This window comes from Anoplopoma fimbria, chromosome 8 (genome assembly GCF_027596085.1).
Source record: "Anoplopoma fimbria isolate UVic2021 breed Golden Eagle Sablefish chromosome 8, Afim_UVic_2022, whole genome shotgun sequence".
In the NCBI taxonomy this organism is placed as follows: domain Eukaryota; kingdom Metazoa; phylum Chordata; class Actinopteri; order Perciformes; family Anoplopomatidae; genus Anoplopoma; species Anoplopoma fimbria.
The window spans coordinates 2298959-2318598 of record NC_072456.1 but is presented as its reverse complement, the minus strand read 5'-3'; the positions used below and the strand labels follow the sequence as shown (position 1 = coordinate 2318598).

The window sequence follows — 19640 nt, the reverse complement described above, 5'->3', positions numbered from 1 at the left end:
TTCACCTGAAGGGTAAAACTATCACAGTACAACGTTTAAACCGATCAATTCACACAAAAGAATCATGCATTTTTTTAAGATGAGATAAATACAATTTGAGACAAAATAAAGACCAAAATTTGAATGGAAAACACATATGATCCAGGACCCTCGGGGAAGACTGACATTAAACATGGCAAAGTACTCAAAACTGCTTCAGTGGTAGTTCCTGCTGCAATCTGTGTTTCCAGGAATACATTTTGCCACGATGACAAGGTGATAACAGTACCAGCGTTTTGTTCTCGCTGATAACAAGCACCTAACAGGAGGGGTATTAACAATAGTTTAACAAGAGGAAGGAAGCAAGACTAAAGTGTGTTTTGATGCAGGGATAAAATGAATACTGTCTGTCATACTTAAAGTTTGAAATACATCTTACTGTCATATTGTTCAGTAGCTGTGACACACAGTGGGAAACACAGACTGGCAATAAATTAACCCCAACTGAAACTTGAATCCACATGAAGCAGATACACGGGACAGTACAGTCTCTCTGATTAACAACTCAACCAAGTAACAGTGACAAATCTTCAAGCGTTACAAGACTTTCTGAAATGTCCCCTCCTCTACACCTCAGGCCTCTACATACAGACAGAAGGAACATTAAATGGAAAACCTACATAAGAAAACGACTAAAGCAGATGCTTCCATACAAAGCAGGAGGGGTTCGCTGAGTGACTTGATGAGTAAAATGATATGTAACGGCCTTCACATTCACAAAATCTCAATCCTGTTGAACACCTATTGGAGATTCATCGAGAGACTAAACTAGAGAAAATCATTTGGAAGAATGGTGTTTATCCCTCCAGTAGAGATCCAGGGAGCACTAGTGGTGTTTTGGAGGCTCGTAGTCACCAAAACCTTACGCTTGTGTATTCTACATAATGAATATACAGTGCCAAAGCTCAGTTACTACAATGGGGCCTCTATAAAGTCAATGTATTACTAATAGCAGTGCAACTACTGTAAACAAATGTTATTTGGCATGGTGTAGTCTACATTTGAATTTGATGTCGTGTAATGTTGTTTGGTGTAGTTCTCTAGGCTTTAAATAAAATAAAAAGTAAGAAATTACACTTTTCAATGGTCCACGCTTGCACAGTGCTTTACTTTCATTTTTTTCTCTGGCCAGATGGAACAGCAACATGTGGGTGAAAAGAGTTTTGAATTGCCTTGTGAAAAAGGTAGTTTTACACCCAAGATAAAAGGATAGTTTAGTTGCCCAGTACCTCCCACTCTTCCCATTGCTGAGGGCCCGTGATTGAAGACCACTGACATGACCCCTGAAACCAACACAAACGAAAACCATTACTGCACTCAATTTAATTATGTCTTTTAATAAAAGATGATGTCTTACTACTAGTCCCTCTAATTTACCTCTTAAAAAAATGGACTACTCGTTTATATAGAAGTATTTTCATTTTGACATGTTTAGGTTAATCTTAATTTCTCTTTAAAATATGGACTACTCGTTTATATAGAAGTATTTTCATTTTGACATGTTTAGGTTAATCATCACACTTGTTCTCCAGACCTGCGGTTTTTGTGCTGCCTTCAGTGAACCTCGGAATGTCCCAAGTTGTCCGTTACTTTCCTACCCTCCTGCACACCGTTCCAGTTCCTTTTGAAAAAAATGTTGACAGCTCATTAGAACTGGAATCTGGAATTTATATAATGAAATTTTCAATAGGATACGAAACTATTGCTGATGTACATACATTAGTGACAACTAAGTTAAAGGTAACAACATATGTGACATAATTACACAATTATTGATTATATTCCTTTATTGATTGGGGACAATAAATACAAGTGTTGCAGCAGCTCAACTACACAGACACAATAAATACACATACTATACAACTACACAGACAATAAATACACATACTATACAACTACACAGACAATAAATACACATACTATACAACTACACAGACAATAAATACACATACTATACAACTACACAGAGAATAAATACACATACTATACAAATACACATACTATACAACTACACAGACAATAAATACACATACTATACAACTACACAGACAATAAATACACATACTATACAACTACACAGACAATAAATACACATACTATACAACTACACAGACAATAAATACACATACTATACAACTAACACAGACAATAAATACACATACTATACAACTACACAGACAATAAATACATACTATACAACTACACAGACAATAAATACACATACTATACACAGACAATACACAGACAATAAATACACATACTATACAACTACACAGACAATAAATACACATACTATACAACTACACAGACAATAAATACACATACTATACAACTACACAGACAATAAATACACATACTATACAACTACACAGACAATAAATACACATACTATACAACTACAGACAATAAATACACATACATATAAAACTACACAGACAATAAATACACTATACAACAGACAATAAATACACATACTATACAACTACACAGACAATAAATACACATACTATACAACTACACAGACAATAAATACACATACTATACAACTACACAGACAATAAATACACATACTATACAACTACACAGACAATAAATACACATACTATACAACTACACAGACAATAAATACACATACTATACAACTACACAGACAATAAATACACATACTATACAACTACACAGACAATAAATACACACTACAACAGACAATAAATACATACATACACAGACAATAAATACACATACATACAACTACACAGACAATAAATACAGACAATAAATACACATACTATACAACTACACAGACAATAAATACACATACTATACAACTACACAGACAATAAATACACATACTATACTATACAACTACACAGACAATAAATACATAAATACACATACTATACAACTACAGATACAACACACAGACAATAAATACACATACTACACAGACAATACAACACACACTATACAACTACACAGACAATAAATACAGACAATAAATACACATACTATACAATACATACATATAAATACGATACATATGTCACGAAATGTTTGGCTTAAGTGTTGACTCAATGTGATCAAAATCGAATGTCCTTTTCAAGTTCGTAACAATATTTTCCGACAGCACCTGAAGGCCACATTCCACTTCTGCGGTCGGAGCAGTGAGTCCCCCCCGCTGGCCCCCCTCCTTCCTGCTCCGGGTGAAAAGTGAGATAGTGAGCAAAGAGCGACGGGGAGGGAAGACCATGGAGGGAGAAAACTGCATGTATTAGCTAGTTTTGCTACTTTAGGGCAACTTTTCCCCCCCTTACTTTCGTTTGACGCGAAAGAGCGTCAATGTGGCGATATCCGGTGTGTGTTTAATGTGCTGGGAAAACGTCGTAAACCGGAACGTTGGAACTCTCCGCGACAGTTAAGCTAACCTAGCCTGTCTCTGCTAGCCAGTGAGGACAATAAACAGGCTAGTGGAAAACGGGGGAAAAGGGGTGAAAGTGGCTAGTAATGTTGCCTCCCGGGATTAACTTCAGATACGGATGAGAAGGAAACACCGAGAGCGACTCTGAGCCGGACGACCGCCGCTATGTTGGGGTTGGTTCGCGGCTCTGGGTCCCGAGGGTGGCCCCACTCGGTGCTGTGGAGGCTTGGAGGCTTCTTCTTCTTCCTCCTGCTGCTGGAAGGGGCCGGCGGCATCAACAACAACAACAACAACAACAACAACAACAACCAGCAGCAGCCTAGTGTCAACATTTACATGAGTGTCGAGGAGGTGAAGAAACTTTTGGGTAAGAAGGCCTGCGTGGACAGACAGCTGTCTTCCAACTTTGTTTGTATCTGTGTGTGTGTGTGTGTGTGTGTGTGTGTGTGTGTGTGTGTGTGTGTGTGTGTGTGTCAGGTTATTAATATTCCTGATGATGAACCAGAAAAAGTGAATCAGACATGTTTCAACTTTTACTTGCATTTAAGTGTGATGGCTGCAATTCAACTGTGTGTATTTTTAATGTGTGTGTGTGTGTGTGTGTGTGTGTGTGTGTGTGTGTGTGTGTGTGTCAGGTTATTAAAATTACAATGCTGCCGGAAACATTCCTGATGATGAACCAGAAAAAGACATCTTTTACTTGCAGTTATGTGTGATGGCTGCAATTCAACTGTGTGTATTTTTAATGTGTGTGTGTGTGTGTGTGTGTGTGTGTGTGTGTGTGTGTGTGTGTGTGTGTGTGTGTGTGTGTGTGTTTGGTGATGCAGTTGTGCCAGTGAATCCCCCACATCTGCATTTTTCCTTTAAAAACAAGACTGAACTCTTGTCAAGTGTTATATGTTATATGTTCTTATTATATTCGTATTAGTCTGTTGCAATTATTGTTTTCGTAGTAATTTGCCTCTGCACTATACTTTTGCTCTGGTTTATGCTTTTAGATGCTTGTTTAAGAAAGGAGATGCACTTATGACTTCTGGTGACTAGTAGTTCTCTTTAATACCTATGTTGAATACACTTCCTGTAAGTCGCTTTGGATAAAAGCGTCTGCTAAATGACTGTAATGTAATGTAATGTAATGTTCAACAGGAACCTATTGTAACTTGTGTGTAAATACTCCCCACCCCACAGAGCACCAGTTCTGCTGTGGATCTCCAAAGTAATAATCATTATAACATAACAGAGGAGAATAACATTACTTCTTCTCTAAAATGCCTCATGCTGTGGGTATATGTAAAATTAACATTTGCCAAACCAAAAATAGTAAACAGCTGGGTGGCAATTGATTTTTATGAGCTGTGATGTCAATATTAGCATGACTTTAAAGATCAAGATGTACTACTTGATTTAAAAACTGCACACATAATGTGTGGATGTCAAATCAGAGCAACATTTATGTACAATATTGACTCAACAGTAGATGTTATCTTATATTCACCTCGCACAAGAATCAGCCAAGCGTTCAGTCATTAGTAAAACAGGCTTAAAGCAGCTTCCCAGCTGTTGTGTGGTTCAGCACATCGACAAAGGTATGCTGATGTGTCACCAGGACTTGTGGAAAGGGAGGAAGTGACTACAGCACACAGTTAAAACACGACCAGATAGGATGTTAGTGGTTGAGTGTCAGTTTTAGGTGATTTAATGTGAGCTGCAGGGAGCTAAATTTGGTCCAGTGTGTTGACACTGCGGTTGGAGTCCATCGTGCAGCTGCAGAAGATGCACAAAGTTGTGTTTTGATTTGCCTTGGCCGTATAAGGCATTAGTATTTGAGCTTTACTATATACAAAGATTTTTAAAAAGCTTTCTAAACCTGCACAATAGCCAGAACTGGGCTGTTTTAACTTCACATTTTGGCTGTTGTAAGTCATGTTGGCTATAATGATGTCTGTGAGGGTTAAAAAAATATCCTTTTTCCTGGTTCAAAGGTTGAGCCGGTTTATGGATTGGTCTTAAATAGTTAATTTTGGGTTTGCTGAGGTTGTGTTGAGGGTGCAGTTTGGAACTAGTCATTTAACACTGTAAGTGCCACTTTTTAGGCTAATGACCGGGTAGAGGCGCTAGGCCGCAATATCTTTGTGGAGGGAGGAAGTTGATGTTGCAGCTTCTCAAATTGACCTGTGCGCTGCAGTTAATAAATGTGTCATCATCCTTGTGCCATCAGCAGTGGCATCATCATCTCTGCATCAGATGGGATGCAGTCGGACTCAGCTACATTTTGTGTCGGTCGTCAACTCATTTAGGAGGAGGCATCAAGAGTGTCCAGGTTCTGAACAGGAAGTTGTGTTGGCTAACCTCGTCGTGCTGTTCCATATCGAGAAAAAAGATCCATTTTCATTCCAGCTCCTTTCCTCCTCGTCTATAATCTGTGTGGCGTTGGGCCGTAGGCCGACTCCGCCCCTTTTGGTTCTTCACCACGCTGTAGTTAATCTCTCTGCTGCCAGACCAGGGCCTCTCTTGTGGTTTGCTTGAAACCTTGTCTGGTCGTGTGGAGAAATCTCTTAATGTTTGACAGGGTTAAAAGTATGTGTGGACAGAAACTTCCATGATTCAGTGGTAACTCTTTGAAGAAAAAAAAAAACAAGCTGGTTCAGCACGGGTCTTTAAAAACCTCAGACCTATCAGTTAACTGAATCGAGCCAATTAATAAATAAAAAAAAGATTATGTATATATTGTGGATTCATAATATTTTTTTCCTAAAAGAAAACCGAATGATAATGTGCACAGATGAAATGACTACTGTAAAAACAGTCAGATGTTGAAGAGGATTTGTGAAATTTGATTTCACATGCGTCATGATAACATCACTTGACAAAGCCTTTTGGAAGATTTATTTTTACTCCATTAATTAGATTTAGGCGGCAACCTCTGGGTCTGAGAAGTAAAGCGAACTAGGAAGTGCTTTAAACCTGCATTCTCTCTACTGTCCATCAGGAAGCGACTCCTCTGGTTGTATAGAAGTCTATGAGAAAATGACTCTACTTCTCTCTTGATTTATTCCCTCAGTAAACATTGTAAACATGAGATTATGGTTTCAATCTCTAGTTTCAAGTCTTCTTCAATACAGCATGATGTTCTTCTTACAACTTTAACCCTTTTACAGTGTATTTTCAGTTTTGAAAATGAATGATAACCATTTTGGTCACCTGAAAATGTCTTATTCAGCATTCGGTTGTACTAAACTCCACATTATCGTGTCAGTTCTGGTTGCAAAAAAACAAAATAGCGACGACCAACATGCTGAACTTGAGGCTTCCAAACTTCAGTCCTTAAATCAGTGGGTGACGTCATGATGACTACGGGTTCAACAGGTTCGTGTTGGTCCCCAAATTAAGATGCTTTCAAAAGTGCACAGCTCCCACCAGCCCTGTACGCACCCAAAACTCACGACGTCTGTAGATTAATACAAAAAAAGGAATGTTGTGTACCAAAATTGTTCTGTGAACCACAAATGGCTTGTGTCTGTTAAGGGAAGCTTCTGGAAAATCTTGTACTGGACATAGGAGTATAAGTATCACCATACATGGCTTTCCAAAGGTAGAGACTGAATATTCTGATTGTACTGCTGGGATATTGGTAAATGTTCAAGGTAGCCATGGTGTATTTGGGCATGTTTAGATTTGCACGGTGTGCTTTCTTTATTTAATTTAATTAAGAAAGCAGCAAATTCAAATGTGTTTTTTTTTGTTTTTAACCAAGCTTGTAGTTAGATGCATAATAATTTGTGATTTATAATATGGCATATAGCTTGGTAAGGACCAAAAGATATCGGGGTCCTGAAACTGCCAAGTCAATATGGAATGGAGCGGTTATTCATTTAATTAGGTACACCTGTTCTTTTCTGGTTTGGCATACTTGCATGTCTACCTTTTGCTATCATGATACAGATAGGGCCAAACAATGAATCCTTTTTTAATCAAGAGTGAAAATTTCAAATCACAAGAGCCATGATTTCAGTTGTGCTTTATAGCACTACTGCCAACAATAAATCAGTTACCTGTACACACTGGTCAGTGGTACCGAAGCCTGATATGTCCGATTGTTTCTCTAAATCCCACCAGTATCCGTTAACCATGTAAAATCTTCCCCACTCAGCTCCTTTCTGACCTTCCTTTCTGAGTCATTTCACTTTGGCAGTCATTTTAAAATTCAGCCTAACTCTTTAGCTGAAATGAATGTTAATTAGTTTTAGTCACATCTTAGTCAATGACTACTCAAATGTTTTAATTTGACACAAAGTCAGTACATTTTAATAAACTTAAAGTCATTACGTTTGGCCAAAATGTTTCCTCTCTTGATTCTGTCATTATTATTTTAGTCAGGAGATGATATTGAACATTTCAGTCCATCTAGTCTAGTTCAAAACAATAATTTGGCATTTTCTATCATTTCTTTCTTATTGATTAACTTATCAACATTTCTGGTAGGTCAGTCCAATGACACCTACACAGCCCGTTATGAGAGACCAACATACAAAAACAAGCAATATTGCATGTTGATATCCTCAGATAGTATTTAATGACGTCGGTTTTGGGTTGCGAATATATTTCCTCAAGGTGTTCCTTAACAAAATTTAGACTGATTCAGACCATTTTAAAGTTTAAATATATTGTCTGCACAGGATATGTATTCAACCAAATGTTATAAAAATAGTATTTCTCCCCATTAAAGCATATAGACATTATTGTGATGGGGGCTAAAGTGATTTCACCAAGTTATAGAGCCTTGCTGTGGTCTCGCTGTTCTTTTAAGCAGATGGACTCTGCGTTTGGGATTTCATTTTGATACCTTTAACAAACAACCTGACTCTCGAGGGGGTTGGTAGGGAACAGGAAAAAGTCATGCCTGAATTGAAACAGACATATTTGTCTATGGATGAACTGCAGGCAGCATCCCTGATTGTTTTTGCATGTGACCGACGGTGAGGGAACCGTCTGCCTTTAGAACCGTCTGCCTCTAGAACCGTCTGCCTCTAGAACCGTCTAGAACCGTCTGCCTTTAGAACCGTCTGCCTTAGAACCGTCTGCCTCTAGAACCGTCTGCCTTTAGAACCGTCTGCCTCTAGAACCGTCTGCCTCTAGAACCGTCTGCCTCTAGAACCGTCTGCCTCTAGAACCGTCTGCCTCTAGAACCCAACTCTCCAAATGCATTCCTACCCTCAGCTCCCATATCAGCTGAGTTTCAAGACCCGCATCCTGGGGTTAGAATTGTGTCACAGCTGCCAGCTCAAATTCAGTTACTTCAGCCATACATATCCCATCAAATCATATTTTACTGTACGGTTTTAAAATCCTTGCTAGCTATTGCTTGCATGGCAAATTTCAAAACCCAGAGTGGAGGAACTGCTAAAGAATAGACTCAAAAGCTGCCCAGATTACACTTAGTCTTCTTACATTTGAAGCCACCTCATTGATCAAACTTAAGTGTGATTACAATTATAGATTTCTCGACTGTTATGACGGTCCATCATGCTTACACCAGATAGTTAGAGAATCAGATCGGGAAGAAATAACATTGAGTAATAGGAATATAGGGAATGACACTAATAATTCAGTGCCAGCGGAGAGTCAGTAAAGCACCAGAAAAATGGCCATCACAGTTTCTAGACTCATTTTGTCAGAGCAACAGTCTAAAATGCAAAAATATTCAGTTTGCAGTAACATAAGACAGAGAAAAAGGCTGTATCCAGTAATGTTGTATGTCATTTCTGCTTAATTTTATTTTCTATCCGTCAGCTGATTAACAAACTTTTTAAACCCGAGAAAGCACCACATGTCTTTGTTAACCATGAAGGTTTTACAACTTTATTTTCAGAAATGTGTTACAACTATTGCGATAGAGAGAGACGCTGCTCCTTAAACAGCCGGAGAAAGCCTTACACTACATTCATAAGGCCCATGACCCAAGCTATGACATCTCTTTCACAGGCCTCAATGGCTTCCTTTCTTTCTCTGTTTCCTGGCATCCTGACCATCCACGGGATCATTAAGAAGATGAGGGATGAAGTAAAAATAAGATTTCTGTACGTCCATTTGCTGTCTCCTATAATAATGGCCTTTTTCGAGCCCAGTTTTCCACGGTAGACCAGGCAACACATTACTCTGAGGAATTTTCTCCTGGTGGAAAGTGAGCACTAAGAGAGTCTGTTTTCTAGCTCTTGCGTTGCGTAGTCGCTGTGTTCTTGCTGCTCACTGTAGTAGTGCTGGGCTTCTCCTCTTCAAATGTAAACCATAACTGGACAAAACAAGAAGTTCCCTATTAAAAAGCTTTTGGGAAGAGGAGCTACACTTATTGGCAGATTCTAATCGGACAAACTCCATCTGGTATAACAACTACCTCACATGTTGTAATCTTAAGAAAAACACTGACATTTCCCATTTTATTTCAATATGACGTCAAGCAAGGAAAGAAATCTTGCCAAGTGAATATTTTTCCCCCCCTTGTACGACCAGTTGAGTAGGTCAGAGTTTGGCTTAAATCTGGCTGAGCATGCAAAAATGGAAACACCCAGGTCTAAAAGATATGAACTAAAATCGTCGGCGTATCGTGAAGAGATGTGTGCATGTTGGCGAACCAGCCTGCCCCCTCTACTCCTCCTCCAGAGAGCTGAAAGGAAAGCAGGGGCTTTGAAAAAGAGCCAATGAACAGTGAGGAGTGATTGGCAGCAGCATTCATTTCCTTCATGCCACTCTCCAAGGATCCTTTGGTTGAATAGGGAAGCCCCCGCTTTCACATCTTTTTGTCCGAGAGCCACTGCTCTCAGACAAAAAGCTGGGTGGTTGCTTTATAGGCGCTTCTGTAAAGCAAAGCAAGCACATATTTTATAAATTGGTACCCTTGTGTTAAAAATGTGTTTAAAAAAAATAAATAGTGTAATTCTATTGTGATGGCTGCCATGCTGGAGTTACATTGATTTAATTTAGCTGTTATGTTGTGGAAATGAAGAAATATTAGCAGGGGTGGATGTTGAAGTCAGGTATTTTTCAAGGCCCTCTAGTTTCTGTCACATTTCTAAAATAGAAGCGTTAGGAAACACACCTTTCTAAAATTGAAAAAGTACAAAAATATTTGACCTCGCGTTCACAACCCAGGCTTTTAAACTCCCTCACAAAGCTGCCCATGTGAAACGCTGTCCAAAAATAGATGAGCGAGATGGTGTGCGTGACACCTCTGAAATGACCCGTTGGTCTGCCTAAAACTGCTAATCTTTTTTTTTTCTTCAGTAAACCAGTTGATATTTGTTCAGTAAACTAAGGAGCCCCTTTAAGCAACAAATAGCCATCAACGAGGTGCCTATAAAGGGGGCAGCGGCAGACAGTCTTGCTCAGATTCCTTTCCCCGCCCTCATCCTCGCCTGCCCTCGGGGCACCTCATGGAAATAAAAGAAGGAAACTGATGTATGGTTTCTTTGAAGCGAATCAAAGAAAAACCACAGAGATTGTGACTTAATGTGTGTTTTTCTTTCTAGCTGAAAGAAGCTTTCAGATGTGAGTTTTTTTGCGACCAGCGTTTGGCTGTGCAGGATGTTTGGTTGTGCTCTTAAGAGAAAATACTACATCATGATGACTTTATTCGACATTATCATCGACTTTCCTTGTCATTTTGCACTTTGATGCTGATGCTTTTCTTCAATTGTAGGAGGTGTGTTGGATTTGTGTTGGGACATGCACTGAAGCTTGTCTGTGCCCAAAACCTTTCTCTTGGAAAGAAAGGCGTGCGTCTACCAGTGAAAAAGCCTCAGTAGTCAAGTTTCCATCCAAATGTAGTGCACATTTTAAGCAGATTTTCCAGAAAATCAGCATAGGGAAAGGGAATTAGTGTGCGTTTTCCGTCCACGACTTATGTCAGTGTAAAACCTGTGTGGCTGTCATAGCTTTCTTCAGATTCAGGCCGTTCAGTGTTTCCCACAGAATAAGATTTTATTTTGGACGGGAGCTAATAGGTATTAATATGGCTTACAAGACTTCTTGAAAACAATCACTGCGGGCCCTCTATGGGAATGAACCTTGTCGCAATAATGTGTCACTACAAGCCTGTCGGTCCAAAGAGGGGCGAGCGGTGCAGCAGTCCGTCGGGCCTCCATTCTGCCTCTATGGATCCAGCCCACTTCAGGAAGATCCAAATGCTTACCACACATCAAGTGTTACCATAGGAGAAGTCAAATGACGTACCCAGTCTTGCGCCAATCCTGCAGACTTTGTAACCAGGAAGAGTTAATGAAAAAAACAACTTTGAACTGTGATACAGGATGGCATGTCTTAATCCAAGTCCTTGTGTCAGAGTGGATGTTAATAAAGCAAAGGGTCACTACTGGAGACCTGTAGTTGAGCAGAATGTAATCTGTCTTTGGTAACAGACATCTTTGCTTGAATGATTGACAGTAAGCTGTATTGCGGTTTTTTCACATGGGGGAACTATTTTTAACCTGACATGAAATCATTTGTCGAGATGTTTTTTACAATGAGTTGTGTGTTCAGATGGTACCCAACCAACCTATTCAAGCTTCCAAATGTGTTGTTTTTTTATTTTGGGTTGCTTTGTATAGCTCGTCGTGATAATGTTCAATCGTATTGCTACTGGATTTGGACTGCGATGCAAAAAAAATGAAATTAATTTCTGAAAATCCTCCAAGTTGTTTGGTAACATGCTGCAAAAACATGGATTATTTATTTAAAATGAATAATTATTTTACTTAATGAAGTTATAATATTGTTTAATATTCTTTATTTTTACCTGCCGGCTGACAGATTAAACTGCTCATCAATCCAGCACTGGGCTACTTTACAAAATGTATTTTTCAACCACAGACCAAATCCCGCTGTCCTAAGTCTATAGCTTTTCTTGTGCATCCGATATCTTAGACCGTCAGATCCTTCCTACATTACCCCCCCTCCCCTCTCCTGCCTGATTCATGCCTGTGAATTTGTTTGGAGTTTCCAGTTGATGGAGTTTCCCGCCGGCCCTGGTTTTCTCCTTCCATGGTTAGCGTCGCCGGTATCTTCCCAGTGAGAGGCTGGAGGGAGTGTTTATCTCCCGAGCACTCAGGGATGAAGGCTTTGGGAGGTATAGTGTCCACCGTGCTCACAAGAGGGTCTTTGTTGTATCCGTAGTGGACCTCACCACCTGGCCACTGCCACCTTTTGTTCTCCTCTTTCAAAACGTCTGCAACGCGATCCACAGATTTGCAAGAGAACCCTGCATGTCGACTTGAAATCTTTATAGAGCCCAAAATGTTAAGATAAACTGAAACGCTGCTATAAGTCACAGTTTTGCCTGACATCTGCATATGAAAGGAACGACCATTTTTTAAATGTTTTTTTTTTTTGTGTGTGCATCCATGCCAGGTTCAATGTCTAGACCAGTAGGAAAAATGGGGGAGGAGAGAAGTTGGTGAGTGATCCCATCTCCCCTCCCTCAGCCGAAAGAAGTGTCAACGTGCCCTTGAGCAAAGCTCTTAAATTAGGAGGATTGATTGTACTGGGCAGCTTTAATGTGTTGGTACTCTAGGAATGTCATCAGGGTGATCAGTGGAAAGTTTTATGTTGAATCCCCATCGAACATGAAAGATGATCGTCTGGGAATCTTTTAAGTATGTTATGTTTTGACTTCAATAAAGTAGAGGTTTAACAGTTGTGGATTTTTGAAGGCTGATATAATAACACTAGTTTGGATCAGGAAAAGCAATAGTCGATTAATCGGCCGATAAATTGTAGTGTTATACATTTGAGAGAAAACTTTTGTGGTGAGAAAAAAAATTATAATTATCAGATATGACAAATATGACTTGTCAGAGTCCTGTGAAATTAGCTTTCCCAGTAGAGTAAAGTTTCAGCCCTAATAAAAATGTAAAAAAAAAAAGTACAGTTTTTTCAACTAGGTTGAAAAAAGTGTTGCTTCCTGAAAAAATATCTCAAACTATCTTATTAATAAATATCTTAAACTTAATTTAAAGTTTGATGTGCATTAATGGCTGGAGCCTACACCTCCTAAGCAGTTCATCACATGCACACAGATATTTTCAGCTGAAGGGTCCCTCGTTATGTTCATGGAACCTCCATGAAAAGCTGGGATGTACATCCCATGTGTGCGTGGCTGGTGGCAGCTACGCAGCCATCGGACACTGTGCCCAGTTCCACATATAACGATAGTTCATAAAACGTCCTACTGGCGCTTATTAATTGGCCAAAACCCATATTTCTATGGGGTGAATAAAGATCCAGGAGAAAGTACTTAACATTAAATCATGTAAACATGTTTTTGTGAAAACCCAGAGTACATGTATGAACCTGAAAATGAGCATGACATGTCTCCTTTAAAGGCCCCTAGTTCTCCTTGCACTTGTGCTTTTCCACTTGGCAGTGCACAGCGCTGTCACCTGCTAAAAAGATTTACAAAGCTCTGTGTAAGCCAGCTCGCTGTTTCTAGCCAAAGCAAAGGCCAACATTGTCCTGAGACAGTGCACTGCTCAGGTTCTGAGAGACTGTTGTTTTTGTGACAGCATAATAGCTCATCAAGGTGATATATATATATGATGTAATTTCATCATATTTTTCAATAAACAATGTCACATCAGGTCATTGCGCGTGACAAGCGTGAGCGGTAAAATGTAGCTCTGATTCTAACAGTTGCTTGTTATGGCTGCATGTCACAGTGGAACAAATGATACATCAGTAAAGCCTAGTTTTAAACAAACATAGTTGTACAAGTCAGAATGTGCTGTCTGAGCGGCTTACTGACTTCTTATTTAGAATAAGTCATGAGAAATTGTTTCTCCTGAGGCAGCGATGATGATGATGATGATGATGATGATGATGATGATGAGATGATGAATGAGTCCAGTAATCACTCATTTGAAAATGTCCCATTACAGATTTATTTGGGTTTATTTCAATAACAAATTTGGTGTCAAACTTGGTATCAAAATGTGACAATAGAGGATTTAATACAGTAAACATGAGGTGTGATTTTTCTCTTTCACTCATTGTGCTCAAGTATGCTGCCTTGAGTTTGAGTGTTTTGTTTTCAGATGGCTGCAGGTGATACGGCGTGTTCTGCCCGGATATTGTTAATCTCTGAACACCGGCATGGAGAAATGTCCTGCAGGAAATAATCCCTCAAAACACAACACGCTGCCAAGTCATCGCGCTGGAATTCAGAATGATGTTGTTATTTTCTATCAGCGTTTAACAAGACCGTGTGTTCCTGTAGCTGCAAACAGCGCGATGATGAAGCGAGGCACTTCATATGTCGTGACCAAACGCTAACTAGTGAGACTCTTATTTACAGGCACACCTTCTACTAATGCCGTTTCCCCCATTCCAGAGAGCAGTGAGTGTGAGTCAGTGATGAAACTGCGGCACAGGGTTTAACTTCCTAAACCTAAGGAGCCACTCATTCCCCCGGTCCCCAGTCTGCTCTCACTGACAGGCCCCTGTTGCCATTCCCTCATGTTCCTGTTTTGAAGCAGTTTGGGTGGGTGGGTGTGTGTTTTGCTGTGGGGAGGGGACAAACGTGAGCCAGACTCACACTGGCCCTCTTTGGGTCTTTTATGCCTGGATGCATAGTTTAATTGGTATCAAAGCGGCGTGGCCACATGTTGAGATGATGGAGGGAGACGGAGCTGAGCTTGAGAAAGGCAATTATTCCGGGACTCGACTGTGTGGTCGTGTGCACACATCTGTTGCCTCTAGTGCCTACATATGTATACATGGGAGGCCGTCCATAGAATAGTTATTTGTGTTATGGACAAAATAGAAGTGTCACAACATTTTCCTGTTGCTTATTTCAAACTAGGCTAAAAGTTAAATACGTTATAATCTACATGTATAAAATTTATTTCCACTCAGATTTAAGCATGTCTTACTATGATCCGACTCTGCAGTTTACCTTAGGTCTACATAGATGGAGGGCATCTTTCAGCTTATAGTTTTGGTTCCACACACACACACACACACACACACACACACACACACACACACACACACACACACACACACACACACACACACACACACACACACACACACACACACACACACAGCTTACATTCACACAATGGGTATTGAATGAAGTACTCTATTGGTATTGGCATCAACATTTTTAAATAGTACCCAGTCCTAATATTGTTTACGTCTCGTTTTGTGCTGCTCTCAAGTGGCCAAAAAATATTCAATGCAAGAAACGATAAGCAAAGTAAATACAGGACAAAAACATGAAATTCACATATTCAAATATGTCACATGCAGGCTCATTAGAATATACCGCCCCCATCCGAGTATCTCCACCCACTGCTTGAGAGTGACCTCACAAGCCAATCGGAGCAGACGTGGCTTTTTTGGGAGGGGGATTTAAAGAGACAGGCGCTAAAACGGAGTGTTTCAATATACAGGTATAATCAGACAGATGGTATGAGATAAATCATGTTTTTTTTTAAGTAAAACAAAATACAAGCATGAACCCTTCAACTCAAGGTCCACTTACTAGCTTTTTGTGTGCATCCCATGGTCCTCATCAGCAGTTCATTTTCTCAGTTATCATTGGGAGTTGAATACATTTCCTTTAACTGAGTTTGAAGATGACATCCGATTGTGCTCACTTCTTTACGTCTCTCTGTGACTCCTGGGACCATGAGATGTGGTTGAAAGCTCTGGGATAATGTTTGTGGACTTTTTTCAAGAATTAAGTTTAATGCCATAAATGTTATTTGGGTAATAAAATCGTATTGGTTTTAAGTAATTGCTTATTAACTTTACTTTTATTTATTTATGTATAAATCTACCTTTTCATTTCAACCATTGGTTTAAGTAAAGATGTACAAAGAGCAGTTCCTTAATAAATGTAAAGGACAGCCAGCTCTCTTACTCTGTGGTCCTGGTTGGACACTAGTTTATGTAACAGCCGTCCCCTCTCTGAGTTGGTAAATGCCTGAGAATGTGTTTAATTGAGCCAATGTGAGAAAGGTCCATGAGCCGGAGCTCTGAAGTAGCCCGAGGGTATCGGGGGAGCCTGGGCACATTCTTCCCCTCTCTCTTTAAACTAGATACTCCCAGACTGATAGACGCACTCCTACTCACACACAGACGCTTTCAAGGACTGATAGCACTGCCCCAGGCCAGGGGCGGGGGATTTCACCATTATACATAAGACTTGCGTGACTTTTTGATGCAGCAGTGAGAAAAAAAAACAACAACCTTGTTTGTGCTCGACTTAACTAAAGTGTGAATGGTTGAACAGACTGGGTGTTGTATGCGAGTCCAGTTTTATCCGAGGCATTCCGATCCCTTCCTCTTAACCCTCCCCTGCCCAATTGTGTTTCCTGGGTAGAAAATTGCAGTCATATTCTGAAGTTGTCTCACTTGAATGTTTTGAAGTTTTTCACTTTGGGCACTAAGAGGTCTCAAGTACTAACAGATGTGGTTAGTCCATCTCCTTTATTGTGGGGAACCCCCCCTAATCTAGGCCGTCTGAGCGCTTATTTTACCAGTTTCCTCAGGCTGTGACTAAACCTACCTCTTTGTTGTTTTTTTTATGCCCAGTGGGATGTTGTTTTTTTTCTTCTTCTGGATTTCTAAAATATTTCTCATAAGATACAATGTTATGTCCTCCCACAGGCCTGGACGCAGAGCTCTACTATGTGCGAGACGATGTGGTGAATCATTATGCTCTCTCCTTCACCCTGCCGGTGCCCAGTGAGACCAACAGCCTTCACTTCTCATGGCATTCCAAGACAAAGGTAAGTCTCAGACTCAGCAGTTATTGCTTAACACTTTAAATACATGCTTATTACAACACATGCAAGGCGACCCGTTTCTGTGTTGACAGCTTTCGTTCATTCTGTGTTTATAGGTTGACTACCGGCTAGGCTTCCTCATGGAGAACCCTGATGCCATGAACCAGCCACGGAGCAACATCTCCACTCAGGGGGAGGTTCCCCGTGTTGCCTCTGGTTTGTCAAATACCTGCCTTCTGTTGTGTCACTTTTCAAAATGGTGTCAGTCAATCCATTATTCTCTAACTGTGTCAGATAGGATGAGGGTATTTTGAAAAATACAACAGTTGATTTAACATTATTCCAGTAACTGCATTATGTTGGCTCCCATGCTATATTAAAGGAGTAGTTTGAGATTTTGACTCTCATATCTGTTAGATATGAAGCTGGAGCTAGCAGCGTTAGCTTACCATAAAGACCAGGGAACAGGGGGAAACTGCTACCCTTTCTTTGTCAGGGCTGGGTGATAAAACAAATATTCAAGCGAAAGATTTTCAATAAAGTTATTGTAATTCATATTCCTCTAGCACTGCATAGAGCCAAGAAAAAGTCCAGTATATAACCTCCAGTAGCTAGTTTTTGTACGGATTAAATAAACAAAGTATAACTACTTTATTAATAAGCTTTAGAGTTGCTAGTTTGCAGATTTCAAGTATAAATGTATTTCCCAAATGTTGATCTTTTGCTTTAAACTTTTGCTTTTAGGAATTCATTTCATAATTTTTGAATGTCTGACTGTTATGTTATGTGACAGTAGAAACAATAAAGTTGTATACAAGATTGTTACATTTACACGATTCTGCTCAACTTAAACAACGTAAACAAGTTATTTAAAGCCTGCAATTATATATATTAATATTTACAATTCAGTGATGTTCTAAATCTATTACTTGTCATTGCTGGCATAGATTCAAACCAGATATTATGCATTTCGGCAGACCTAGTTTCTCTAAATGACACTTGTATGTTTGTGTGTGTCTCTCTCTAGTCTTTAGAGTGGACCTCTTCTGTTCCGGTAAGGTCGACGGAGAGGCTGTTTTAAACGTGCAGCTCAATCTGACCATCCATGCCAACAACTACACAGTGCTCAACTTCAAGAGAAGGAAAATGTGCTACAAGAGTGAGTGTCTTTTAATAATCATGTGGTGCAGCCTTACTCAATGCTTTTTTTTCTTTTTTTAACCGTGTCATTATTAATCCACTTGTAGACTGTATTTATAGCAGACATATTTACATGCCGTAGCTGAAAAAGCACAGTTGCAATTGATAACGATAACGATGGCTGTGCCCGATGGCTCGCTGCGACATCGTTAACGTTATTAGTAACTGCTTTTCCTGCTCATGACTTGTCACAATGTCTACAGTGAATAGGAGCCATTGGGTTGACCTATTAGAGAGTGAAATTAGAACCTTAGTACTTACATGAAGTATACGTTTATTCCCAAAATATATTCCACAGAGAACATGGAGTTTGAAGAGAATTTGCACCGTGTGTCAGAAACTACAGCATTGGGGAACGTACAGGTTTTCATATTCTGCGTTCCGTTCTGTGCCAGTTTCAAACAGACTAAAGATAATTACATGTGGCAAGAGTCTTATTGCCATGTTCCCCTCGGAAACTCATTTTATTTCCCATCTTATTTTGAGCATGAGTCAAATTAGCAGCCATAAGAGATTCTTTGTATGCCTTAATGGTGCTCAAAATGTATGCTGGGCAATCATACCTGTCAACTTTGCTGCAACACTACAGATGCAGTCAAAAACAGAGGACAAACAGTGATGTGCGCTTGCTTTTTTGCAGTTAAGGAACCCTGAGCTTGCTAACTGAAAGGCATTTTTAACTACAGGAACCCAGAAGCCGTTTTAGGAGCTCGGAGGCTTAACCTAAAAAAAATCTATTTCAGGTTTGTGTCCCTAGGCGCTTGTGAGGTTGTCCTTTCCTGTCAACTGGGAACTATCAGAGTTAAGAATACTGCAAGACACAAATCTCTCTATTGCTTTTTAGCTTGCACTCTCTTGTATTTTGTTTGTGCTACATATCATTTTTAGGACCAAGGGCTATTACAACACGTAAGGAGAACTTTGTTTAATGTTTGTCTGATGATTCATCTATGCTGTTCCATAGCATTCTCCTCTAATGAGAGGGACCAGAGATTTGGAACAAGCTTATACTTACTAAAGCAGCAGAAAAAAAGAACCCCACAGATCATCACTACTTCTGACACAGCCATTTAGCATTTTGATGGTTTTAATTTCCTTTTAAGGCTTCTGCATTTTTCCTTTCATAACCAATTTAAAACGCCACAGACTTACATCTTTAAATCACATCGACCACATTTACAGCGTTGTTGTTATGTTGT

At 39.7% G+C, this 19640-nt stretch overlaps 1 protein-coding gene across 2 annotated transcripts in view; it reads left to right on the top strand.

Moving 5' to 3' along the window:
- Window positions 1–3242: 3242 nt before the first annotated feature.
- Window positions 3243–19640, top strand: part of ryk (receptor like tyrosine kinase) — a 38406-nt gene continuing 22008 nt past the window's right edge. For both annotated transcript variants that reach the window (XM_054602588.1, XM_054602587.1), the window contains exons 1-4: window positions 3243–3824; window positions 17123–17244; window positions 17358–17457; window positions 18269–18400. In XM_054602588.1, coding sequence (XP_054458563.1) covers window positions 3623–3824; window positions 17123–17244; window positions 17358–17457; window positions 18269–18400 — 556 coding nt within the window. In that variant the 5' untranslated portion in view covers window positions 3243–3622. The remainder of the gene's footprint in view (window positions 3825–17122; window positions 17245–17357; window positions 17458–18268; window positions 18401–19640) is intronic.